This window comes from Colletotrichum truncatum (assembly GCF_014235925.2).
Source record: "Colletotrichum truncatum strain CMES1059 chromosome Unknown Contig_0010, whole genome shotgun sequence".
NCBI lineage: Eukaryota > Fungi > Ascomycota > Sordariomycetes > Glomerellales > Glomerellaceae > Colletotrichum > Colletotrichum truncatum.
This window is the reverse complement of record NW_027222407.1, coordinates 1,003,266-1,015,975: the sequence shown is the minus strand read 5'-3', so window position 1 is coordinate 1,015,975 and position 12,710 is coordinate 1,003,266. Positions and strand designations below refer to the sequence as shown.

Below are 12,710 nucleotides of genomic sequence, written 5' to 3'. Positions count from 1 at the left end.
ATAACCGCTTTGCACCAGATGTTCACGGCGCGCCCGCTTCCACGGCGCATCCCAGTCCCTGTATTCCACATCCACTTCCGACAAGTATTCGCTTGTAGCTGTCAATATGTCTCTGAGTCTGACCCTGCGATGTACGATTCTGAGAGCTTCCTCTGAGCTTGGTTATGGTTGGCTCGCTGGCTTGGCGTATGTCATTGAAGCCTCACAGCATCTCCCTCTCGAACATTAGCTGCTAGAGGTTAACTAGCTTTTGCAAAGGAGACTGGAGGAGTCTTGCCAGCACAATGTTCCCTACCTCCTGACAACGAGAGACATGGCCGGAAGCCGGCGTCTATTACATGTTCACGGAAAGCCGAGTTCGTGGATCACTCAGCGTCATGCAGGAAGAAAGGGCTTCCTCTAGACCATATCCCAACATTGCATACAGCCTCTGGTTTGGAATGTAGTCTTCCGATCGTTACTACGGTATGCTGCTGCAGTTTCCGGGAGATACTTCACCCATCACAACTCACCAGGTTCTTCTAGGTATTTTTGGACCAACAGCTCAAAAGTTCAGACTACCCACCCACACACACACACACACACACACACCACACACACACCGGAAGTATCGGTGTATAAACCGGTGAGCTCAACCCAGGTCACCGGTGCGCCAAGGTGAAAATTTTCCCAGGCTTATGCCAGATTATCAAGGGGAGCTGAGCTGTTCGAGTCACGGAACCCCCGCGGACGCAAACGCACACCAACCTCCACAAAATCAGGTCACCCCCTCATGTATGAGCAGGTAGGCTCTTCGGGCACTTGTGATTTCCGTCGTCGATGTTCTCATTCGGCCTCTTCGCAAGTGTATAGGGCGCCAGCAGGAATTATGTTAGATAAGGCAACAAGACGACAGCGGTTTTTCCACTTTGAGACCCAGAGAATTTTCAACAGCATTTCCAGGCGCAAGGCAGACTTTAGTTCCGGATTAGGAGGTTCGCTGGGTTTGTTGGTCTGGTCAATGTAACGCTCGGTGTTCTTCACAGGCCCACTGATTTCGGCCGCAGACCGAAGGCCGCCTCCCCTCCCCCCCGACAGCACGAAGGGCAGCCTGGTAATTTTACCATAATCACCATAATCAGAATCATGGATGAATGCAAATGCACATACAAAACTTTACAAAAAAAGATCTTGAATACAAGAAGTCAGCATGCGAGGAGAATATACACGCTCGGTTGATTCGTCACTCTTCAGCGCTTAACGCGAAGAACTGGGCGAGGCAACCGTGGAAGAGGCCAGCCTCTTACAGGGTTCATGCCAGAAATATCACCACCGGCCACAACAGGGGGCCCTATGAGTTTTGAATGATTTGCAGTTCTCGTGTACTTTTTTCCCTAGGTTCAAACGGAAGGACTTGAGCGGACGACTGAGGAACTGCCTAATAATGACGGGCCTTCCACATCGCTTCAGGGGTAACTTCATCGGCCGATTCTCCATATCTCGCCAGCCTTTGTAAAGAGACCACGTATTACTTGCCATGACTCTGCGCCATACAAGTGACCTCAACCAACTTCTAGAATCTTCGCCAACGACTTGTACCCGGTGACCATGGTCCCCTGCTTTGGTAGTCTGGTCGCAAGAATGGGAAGTCCGGGTGGCCCTGGCTGGGCTTGTCACCCGCAACATGAATATACAGCGCTTTTCACAAACAAACAGAACTTTGGGAAGGTGAAATAGCCCATTAAAACCATTGCTAATTTCTCAGAATACCCTCCACACTTCTTGTCAAGGATACACCCTGCTCGGATGGCCACGCGGAACCGGGATACCTTCGAATCCCTCTTCCACCCTTAGGCGAGGATGTTCTTCTCCCCCGAAAGCATCGTATCGCTGCTTATTTCGAACCATCCTGCCTTAGCCTGCTTTCTTGATGATGTTCAGAGACCCACCACAACCACCTCAGTCACCCTGAGCACCAAAGGTGTGGTGACCTTGGGCAGTACCGCATGCCTTTATCGATTTTCTTTTCTTCTTTCCCCTCCTCCCGTCATTCTCCTACCTTCTCTCGCATTTTGGCGGTTTCAGGCCATGGGAATGGAAAGACTGGCTGCCTGCTTGCTTTCCGTTGTGACATTCGACGACTGCCGCCCCTCCCTTGCCTTTTCCCCGTGCGGATCCAGGTCCTCTCCCGCTTTCGCCCATGGAGATGTCCACCCTCGCATCGCGGAAGCTTTCGTACGGTGCTACTGACAGATTTTTACCATTCCAAACGCCGCCCAAAATCATGTGCCAGAGACAGCTGGCCCAGCAGGCCTTGTCCAGGAGTGTTGCTGGCCTGTGTCCGGCTCTAGTGAGGAGGACCCAGCATTTCCCTCACTCACGAGTCCCTACTTAGCGCGCTACTGCTACAAAAGGTCCCTACAGGGCTAAAATATACCACTTTCGGCGCCAAAAGTGTATCATTATGAGGTCAAGTCGTTAAGATAATCAACTACACCTGCTATGGGAACTCCATGTGCAGCCAAACGGATAGTTACCTTGCCTTCAACGTTTCGAAGCGGTCTTGTCTTAGTTCTAGGCCTAGAAGAAGCCTCGACGATGAGGTAACATGGGCACAGTTCACAGGGCACCGCAGTATTGAGGAACCGAGAATCAGAAAATACCAAAGCATCGCTTTGCTACGTTATAAAAAAGGAGTCCTCCGAATACAAAGTAAGAGAATGCAGTTCGTTCCTTTCTGTTTACCCCTTCTCGGTCTCTCTACCTTCCCGTTTCCCTGCTTTTTAATCGTACTGTCTATCACGCCGTCTTTTCTCCCTAAACCCCCATTGCCCGTCCCTTTTCTTCCCAAGTAAGTCCTTCTTTCCGTACCAACTGCAACGATTTTGTTTGCCGCCCTGAGCAAGGCTTCTCATGGGGGAGCCTATTTCGAAGACTTGAAGAGCAAAGTGATGCAGCATTCGAGGAAAAACTCTTCCGCCTCGGGCTTGACCTCCTGAGAGTCGCTGACCGCCTGCGACAGCCTCTGGCTGTCGGGGTGGAGAACGCAGCCTTCTCTGTGCAGTATAATGTCTTTGTTGTCTTGTCCCATGACTTGCTTGCAGCAAGACAGGTTCCTCGTTCGTCCGTGAGTTTTGAGCATATGTTCTCGTAGGGTGTTTCCGTCGGACCCAGGTGCCCAGGAGCAGCTGGCGTGAGGGCACGGGCGAGGATGCGATTTGGCGTCTGTGTGGCGAGGCATTTTGAAAGTTTCGATGAGTTCTTGAGTGGATAGAGAGAGAGAACGGGTATTTAGGTGATGAGGGAAGTTAAAGATGGTGGAGTAAGAGAACTGTCTGGTTGCTCAAAAGCTGTCGTCGAAGGTTGAGTGAGTGTCCGTGTTATATATACTAATTCGAATATGCTCGGAAGGTCAACATCTGCTCATGACAAGTGAGTACGAGGGCGAAGCGAGAACACATACGATGGCTTGATGCAAGGTCTCCTCCTCTTCCATTTGCTTCCTACGAGAAACCAATCCAGCGAACGCCCATCTATTCTTTCCAGGCAAGTAGTATGCACCCGAGCGAGGGGATTGTTTCTTCTCGGGCACCGGATCTTGCTTCGTTAGATATTGTCTCATATCTGTGATCCTACGCACACTACTCCAATAACACCCTGAGAACAGAGCAACTGACTCAAGCGGGAAGCAAGGAACAAGTTCCCCGGTCATAAATCACGATCATGGCGGTCGGTTTCGACTGTCAGCCGTTGAAGCGCAGATCTATCATGTCCTTTTCTGAGACAACTGCAGTCTGCGTGGGCATACGTTGGGTATCCATGGCAGCACATGGAACGAGAAAAAGCAATGCCTCACATAGAACCTGAACTATGCATGCGGCGGATCCACACTAAACCGCTCGATTGCGCAGCTTCATCCAACTTCTTTTCACCAACTCCTCTGGGTGCCGTTAAACCTCGACGGAGTTCGGCTCTCATTGCGGTTGTGGCCTGGATATTGGCCCTCGTCAATCCAAATTTTGGGAAAGTGTTTGCTCGGGGTGTAAATAATATCCTGGTATCGTCGACCAGTTTGCCGGATGGCATTTGCCCATTGATTCACGTCATGGCCCCGGCCATGGATGGTAGCTGGCCTGTACCGCATCTTTGAAGCATAGTAAATTGGAAGCATCGTAAAGTCCATCTCTTGGAGCGCTGTAGTGCCAATCTATCGGTAAGCGGACGAGCTGGGAGCACAGATGGACGGCCTCTAGGCTGGGATTCGTGTGCTGTGGGGGTGGAGAGACACGAGGGGGTGTCAAACCGTTTTCTGATCTCGATCTTGGACAGATGCGACCTTCACCAGTGCTTCTCAAGCCAAGTCAATTCAAAAAAAGAAAGGATTATCACAAAGGCTGCTTACTCGGACGCCCAATAGGATTGTGAGGCAAGCAAGGTGGTGGGCGGGATGGACCGTCTCCCCGGCCCGTCAGACAATGTGCCGATAGAGCCATGTCTGGCATGATAGGCGCAGTAGCTTGCCTTCTGCTCGTAGGAAGAAGAAGAAAAAGTAAAAGGTGAAAATATCAGAGATAAATTGACCCATGTCGCGCCTCTTGGGCAAGGGTTTGAGGTACAACACCTTCACATTGGGCTGAATTATGTCCAATTTAGCGGTTGGTTCCTCAGGACTGAGAGGAAGAAAAGTCATATTGGATTAAAGATTGCCTTTTGTAAAAAAGCGGAGTAAGAGCGTTTCTACGAACCAAGAAAAAAGAAAGAGAAGTCCAGGAGGCAACGCGAAAAAAAAACTGAGCCAACCAATAGGGCAGAACTACCCTCCACTAAGAGGAGGGGAAAAAAGGAACCAAAAGAAATAACCTGGTGAGTGAGTGAACAAACGTCAGCCCATACATATCAGAGCATTCAGGTCCTTTCAAACCCCGAGTTTCCTAGGAACCGGGCGGATAGTCATTTGAAGAGTCTATCCTTGAGGTCAGTAAAGTAGCAACATCTCTAGACTTTTATCAAACCGTACACTTCTAGGGTTAAACACTGAACCAATAGTCATCACAGGGATCCTCAACATCGGACTTTTTATCCCTCACTATCAAAGAAAGAGGGTTTCTTGGCTCTAGACCCCCTCGGTTACTGATATGTTCTATGCCACTACCACACGAGGAGGGCTGAACTTACACCAACCTGTAGCTTGCATAGATACATTTTACTCTCAGAGATGGAGAGAGAAAAAGGTGGCGGTTCTGACATGACGGCTGGTACCAGTGATCAACAAAACCGTGCGTTACCTTTTGCGAACGACGAGTCTAAGCGCCTGGACGTTCGCCCATTCACATCACCAAGACCATCTGATCTAAGCAAAGCCAATCCCCACCTCGATCATCCACCACTGGCACGTTTCCTAAGGCGAGCGGGGAAGCCCATAATCTAAGGTTTCTCACTGACAGTAGCTTAAACGAACCTCAGCAAAATCGAAGGGTATTTACGTCCGCGTCGATGCTCCTGCTGGATTCTAGCTCAATAGTGCTGGTAATAAGTCATACTCATAATCACGTAGCAGAGTACGTTGTGGCGGATGGGCTTAGACATCCTTGGCGCGCACGAAATGTTATTGATGTTTTTGTGCCACTCACAGAAGACTGTCACAACGACTACAACTACAATCGAATCGACATGCCGCGGACTCGGAAAAAAACAAACTCGGTGAAGGTGGATTTTGAATCTTTGACTTATTGGATTGCTAGAGGCGTCACAACGTTTCTCGCCTACATCTTGACACAACAATTCGTGATTTTGGCCATCAATTTGCGTCAATCTCAAGCTGTGAAAGCTAATCTGCCGAGGATTTTCCAGGACATCTCGCTCGCCATCGGCAAGTTTCGATCAGGCTTCCTGTCAGGAACCTGATGTGATAGTTTTCTTTGGACACATTGAAAGTAGCTAATTTGGAACCCAGAACTGCTAATGCGTAGAAAATTATGGGCGGCCGATGGTTATTGTCTGTGCGATACTCATACAAGGAGCGGTGTTCAGGAGAAACGATGAAAACTAGGTGTCTCAGGCCAGGCAGCATACGTTTGTGCTCGCAGCAAGGCAGGCTACCTTGTACCAGGAGACGTACTTCTTGGACAGACCTACTTAATCGGGTCCGGATCATTCTATGGGTGTCCTTGGATAACTCCATACCTGAAGTCAGCACACTCAAACGGCGCCCGTCGTTCACCACAGGATGAAAGGGCTGCTGTTACGGGCACCACGAGGTCAGGCGCCTAAGCAACAATCGTCACAACTTCACCATGAAGCAAGGACGAGGGAAAAGCAAGGTCCCGGTTTGTTTTTTAATCAAATTCACACTAGGAAGCCCTGGGTAGCCCGGAAAAATCTGCACTGAATGATTACAGCTACCACGTTCACAGGTAGCCCCTTACGCCTGCTTACCACTGGTGCGTCTGGCCCAGTGCTGTCCGCAGTCAAGAGCGTGCTCCTATCCAGTCCTACGCGCAGCACATTGTCCTCAACAAGAGAAAGACCAAAGGGGGGTGATGAGTGAGGCGACGAGTGAGACGGGTACCTCAAGAGCGGCTGGCTGGGAGGGAAGAACGCGGGTCCACTGCGCATTCCACATGATGCCGGCTCGTTGACCGGCGTTAAGTCTCCCCTCCCACATGAGACGATGCCAATTGATTTCCTGTCCGACGGCTTCTCATCCGCTGGAGTGCCCGCGGGTGGAGCTCAGTACGGTAAGGACATACCTTGTGATCTTAGCGCACGAACTGTCAAGGTGGAGTTGCCCGGATACGCTCCTGTCAACCTGATTTGCCGCTGCGACCACAGGTCTGTACTTTACTGGCCTCTGCCATGTCATCACCCTTGCCAGACGCTTCCTTTCGTTGACGCTGATGGTAGGTAGACGGTGCTTCGGTCGCCCTGACCAAGCCGACCAAGCTGTGCCTCAGCCGACTCACCTCACCAGCCTGCGTGAGCGGTGTTCCCCCGACCCAGTCGTCGCCATCCGCCTCACTCTTTGTGTATTCTTTTCTTTGCTTCCCTTCGAATGCCATACCGCCATTTTGATCATCGTCTTCTCATTCGACGGCCTCTGACAGTTGTCCGTGCTGGGCCTCTTTCTCTACCCACTTGGGTGTGTAATCTGGTCTCTCAACCACCGGATGATTCCCACCCCTTGTCCTGTGAACGGCTGTTAGTGCATACCTGTATCCACTGGAGTAAATCTCACGTCGGTGAGATGAGCTCTGTTTCTCCAAACAGAGCTTTCCAGGTCGACCTGGGCTCATCCTCATGGTCGTAGCCCACGTCTTTTCCCAGCCAGGGAACGCTTCCTTTAGGGTTTGCACTGATTGCCAACCAAAGATGCCGTTGACAGACCCTTATCGGTGTCAAAAGTTGTTGGAGGAATGTCTTCTTGGACAAGAGCGAAGATTTACTGCAACACCTCCCCCATTGACTTAGGGACTCATATCTTATTCACATTGAATTCATCCATCTCACCACAATTGACCACCGGCTGATTCTACTACCTCGTTTTCCTCTCGCATTCTATGCCAGACTGAATATATTCTCTAAACAAAATTGTACATGACATGGAGCACCGTGGCTTACAATGGAGTTTGCCCAACCAACTTCACTGGGGCCACAGGACAGGGGTTTAAGTGGTCTTTGGGCGGAAGGAGGGGGGGTGTGTGACATTATTGTGGAGTCTCTGCATAGTGCAGCATGGGGTGCCTGTCTGCCTGCCACTGGAGCACAGGTATCCATGATCATGGTACCTGCATGCTGTCATCTTTTTTATTTTTTTTCTGGCTTGAGCCTCTATGTACAAAGTAGCGTCGCAGAGTGGATAAAATTTGCATACTCGGCAATTCGCGTTGCCTATTGGCTCAGCGAGAAGTGGAAAAAAAAAAAAAGGGAAATGGAATCTAGGAGCGGATTTGGACCGTGTGCTTCTGAGAAGGAGCTGCCCATCTACATTCATACTAGTACACTCAGGCGGCTGGGGTGTGCCCTGTCAGCCTTAACAAGCCTGTCCTGCTGCCTCGACCGCTTCACAAAGCGATGCTGACAGTCGCCACCAGCTGGCGACCAGGATTAGTAGCAAGCTTCGGACTAGTCTCCGAGAGCCCGATGCTCGCTCGAGGCTTGTAGTCAGTGCCCCTGCGGAGCACAATCTCAATAGATAGACTTTCATGATGGCATCATGTGGTTTCATCATACAGTTCCCCGAGATGTTCCAAGCTTATCTGATAGGGCAGTTTCCACAGCAATCTATGGAATGCTCATGGGGGATTTGTTGTAGGGCAGATGTGGAACAGCATCCCGTTTTGGTGTTTACGATGAGGTAGGTGGGCTCATCTACCCAGAAATTTGCACAGGGTACGAAGAGCATGGAGAGGAGAAGTAACCTACGAGATTGCGCCATGATTAACCGGGGCGGGGAGCCTTCTGCAAGGCAAAGTGGCCTGTAATGACTGTGGTGCTCCAGAAGTCACCTGTGAACTTTGGAACTGGGCTGTCTCCTCTGGAGAGAAAACGAAGAAGGCGGGTGGTGGCTAGACCGGGGTAAGAAATGATCATGGGAGGATGAGCAGACCCCATTTTACCATCCCGCGGCCGGCGGCTAAGGCACCCGGAAGCCAGGAGACCCTTATCTGATCACGCAACTAACCCTGTACGTCTGTCAAGGCCTCGAATTTAGCGAACGGGCTTATCTCTAGACTCTCAAACAGTTCGGAGGGGCGGGTGGGCACTTGGTCGTCGTGGTAGCGATGGGTCGGTCTACCTGTATCCTTCGCGTCAACAGGGCGGTCTCTTCTGACCCAACACCTTCTATTGCAATCTTCCAAAAAGTACTTTCTAGCCCTGTGAAAATATACCGGTGCCAATCTGTATCCCCCTCGTTCTGTACCCATTGTAGTCTACCTTTCCTCAAGCTCCGCGCTGTAAATGGTTTGTTCATACGCCAAAACTCCTTGAATCGAATGGCCGTTCATAAGAGACGAGCTGGCACCAGCACTTAACTAGAAGCAAAATGTAAGTCTGCGGTCATGAATCTGTCACTCTGCGTCCACTTACCTTATAATTTCTCGCAACCATTTTTCTTTCTCCATCAGCGGCACGACTGTCATAATCACTCAGCTGTCAGGCTCACTGGTGCCCACCCGCCGAGCTGGATTCGGGCAACACCGCGTTCTCCATAGCAATTTGCTGGCACCTTTCGCAATTTTCCATATGACGCTTAATGTTCCAAGAGTAGTCTTTAAGTACCACCCAGCACGGCATGAACATGTAGGCATTCGAGTTGTGTTTCTTGGTGAGATGTCGTTTAAGGTTTGATGCCGTCGAGAAGTGCCCGCCGCAGTTCGGTTCCGGGCACTCGAAGTGCTGGGGGGAAGAATCCTTCGTAGACATGGCGAAGCTCGACTTCAGAGACTGCAGCAAAAAGTAGAAGAGTAGTAAGCTTGTGAAGAGCACCTGGTATCATTCTAGCCCGTGGTGGCCACGTCCTTTATACTAGGCCGTTGATGAAAACCGATTTCAAGAACAGGACCCATCAGTGGGCATCTCTCCTCAGAGAGGATCAAGTACAGATTAAATCCATCTTCAAGAGCAGCAGTAGTTATTTCAGGCGATGTGGTGTGTAAACGAACTTGGCTTAACGGTAACGGTTACAACCATCTAGGAGACCTGCCAAACGAGCGTGTTCGCACCACCCACCGCCATCTCGAGAGAAGAAAGCGTAAAAGGCCCCCACTGAGGAAGCAAGAAAATAAAAACAAACGTCAGTGGTAGTGCTGATGGATAAACGCACCATTTTGGCTGGGGACAACTATCACAGCATGGGTTCTCGTGACTAGACACCACCAGCATGCATGCCTCGCCAAAGGCCAAGCCAGCGCATGGGTGAATGATGGTCCAGTCATTGTATGCCCTATGCCGCCGTGAGTGATGTCCAGACATATGCACCAATGCCTAATGAGTCCTCGGGCCTCACTGTAGGAGATGTGTAAGCTTCTGTGACAGGCGAGAGCTCGCTAAGTATGCATCCAAGACCGAAAAAGCTCGTTGCTTCTTCTGCTTCTTCCTTCTCCTAGCACCCTGTTGTCCATTTGTTTGTCGGTTCTTGTCTCGCTCGGATCATCTCTCCACTGAACTCGTGAGTTTCTTGGCCCAAGCTGCGCTCCTCCCCCTCTTCCTCCTCCTCCCCCTTTCCAATCTCCTCCAAGCTGTGAGTGCGTGTATGGTGTCTTGGAAATTTCACCAGTATCAAGCGCTGGTTGCAGGCGACCTTGCCACGGCCCCCATTGGATAGCAACCGAGTTGCCCAGGTGAGAGACCCAGATTACAAGTTAGTATCCACTCGGTGCATCAGATTAGACGACTCTAGGCTTCGATTGCACGTCACGTACGTCAAGCACACTTTACTTGAGAGTATTGCTATGACTCGCAATTCGGAATGGCAAACAAGTACAGTGTCGACTATTTCTGTGCCGTTACCAAATACTAGGTTCTGATATGGTGCCGCCTGATGCTGTCGAAAAGAGGCACATTCGCCAGACATGGTTCTCGGTCCTTCTGTGCCTCCGGAACGGTGCGCAGCAGTAAGCAAGCCCTTACTAGTGTCTTCCAGCATTTGGACAAGGGATCAATGGTAAATCATTTTGTTTGGTGATTGACTTTTCGTATTAAACGATGCCTCACATTTCACTTTTTGGTCTCGCTAGGGCTGGTGGATGTGCGGGGAGAGAGCTACGGCAGGAATTACTAGGAGAAAAGAAGGGGGGTGTGGGTAGGCTTGGGGGAGCATCCTGGAGGGGAGAAAAAACCCGTGCGCTACACACACTACCCGAGACTTGCCCACATCTAACAAATATTTGTTCGCAACATACAAGCATATCAGCCCTGAAAATAGGACAAAAATACGTGGAATAGTTGATTATTTTCAACTCAACTTTAATTTATATCACCTTCTTTCTAAGATTTTGACAACCAAACCACCAAACCAAGGCACTGCATTTCTGCAGGTCCCTAGTTCCTGAAAGCTGCACTGTAGCCACGCCGTTGGAGAGGGGGGTAAGCTAATTGTAGGACGGCAGTGTGTGCCCCATCTTTCCGAAGATCCAGGGCGAACAACTCACGTCTTTTGCGCACATCAGCATGGGAATGTCAAAGATGGGATTGATCAATCATTTTCTACCTAGGTATCTTGGCGGTCTTGATAATCCACAAATTCATGTACTGCACAAGCAAGGGTTGGGTTGCGACAAGGTATTCTGGACTCATGTTTTCTTTTTCTAAAAACCTTCCGAATTTGGTGTCTTGCAAACTTTTCTCTTGTCTCTCTCTGGTCGTCGGCTTGTTGAAGATGCTCAAGTTGCGTGAAGACAGCGCTCGAACAGAAACCAAGTGTCGAAGCTACATCTGACGCCGAGGGCGAGCATGTTACCCTTCATTCAAGAACTGGTCAGAGTGGCCGGCGAGAATTATATGTAAACGTGAGCAGGACGACCAAAAGACGTGACGCACCAGCTGGTGCCAGCGGACATGGCTGAACGAGCCGATTGGCTGCTGTTCGCCAGGTTGTTGGCACTACATGAGAACAGATACAGGTGAATGCAAGATGTGCCGTCGGTATGAGTGGGCAGTTACGGGCCGGAAAACAAGAAAGCACCCCGAGGCTCCTCTTGAGGCGCCCGGGAAACGTGGTATCTCTCCACTGGTGGTGTCCCACTTGTTGGAAAACTAGAGGCGGTTGGCGCACGCCCTGTCATGAGATCTACACCTCGAAGGAAATGATAATCATCTTCCTATCTATCACATGAAACCGCTTTGATATCGAAGGGCCTTTGGACTCAATAGAGCTCGAGGAAAGAGATGAGATGAATTGAAGTGCTATGCTTACGAGCCGCCGTCCCACTTCTTCACCAGAGTTAAGAGCCGACTCCATTAAGATAAATGCTCCCTCCTCGGGGACGTTTAACAGTGACTACTCCGGCATGTCACAGTTTCTCTTTTTCTTTTTGAATCCCTGCGGCGATTTGAAATTATCACACCATAAACTCTGCCTCTCATCCCTGTCTTGCGCGACTCCTTCTCCTTCATCTTTCTAGCTGCTTCCATTCGCCCCTGCCCTGTGCCTCTGAAAGTGCAAAAAAAAAAAAAAAAAAAAAGAGAAGGGAGCAGTGCATGCGCCTATCGTTTCACCGCCGGAAGTATGCACGCTGGCTCCTGATTGGGTCATTCTAAAATGGAAGAAAATGAGATCAGGCAACAGTATCGTCAGAAGTTGCTCCCCTCCGGCACCTGTGACCTCTCTGCTTTTGAGAGGAGACCGTCCTGGCCAAGCCACGAACACAGGCCGCCACTGCTAGTTTCTGCCTGTCCCCAGATAGGTCCTGTTCACCCATCCACGGTGGAGACCGTCACCTTACCTTGACCTTCCCCCGCAGGTCGCATATTCAAAGGTGACAGACGACATTTTCCAGAACGCCTGCTCTATTCCTTCTTGCGACGTGTCTTTCGATTCTTCAAACCCCGTTGGTTTTCACCCATTTAGCATTAGAAAATTCTCTCGTCGGCATCCTCTTTCCTCTGTTATGATTTAGGGTGTGTCCTGCCTTACCAAGATACGCCGACAACTTCGTCAATGGACGTCTTAGAGCTACCTGTAAACAGCTTACGTTCCGTCGTCACCATCCCAGTCAGCCACCATCTGTGTC

General features: G+C 50.3%; 1 protein-coding gene across 1 annotated transcript; it reads right to left on the bottom strand.

Moving 5' to 3' along the window:
• Positions 1 to 2,902: 2,902 nt before the first annotated feature.
• On the bottom strand, positions 2,903 to 3,220 carry CTRU02_213736 (uncharacterized protein; the record flags this gene model as incomplete). Its single annotated transcript, XM_036733292.1, has 1 exon — positions 2,903 to 3,220. The coding sequence occupies one exon, from the start codon at positions 3,218 to 3,220 to the stop codon at positions 2,903 to 2,905; it is 318 nt and encodes a 105-aa protein (XP_036574983.1).
• Positions 3,221 to 12,710: the final 9,490 nt, after the last annotated feature.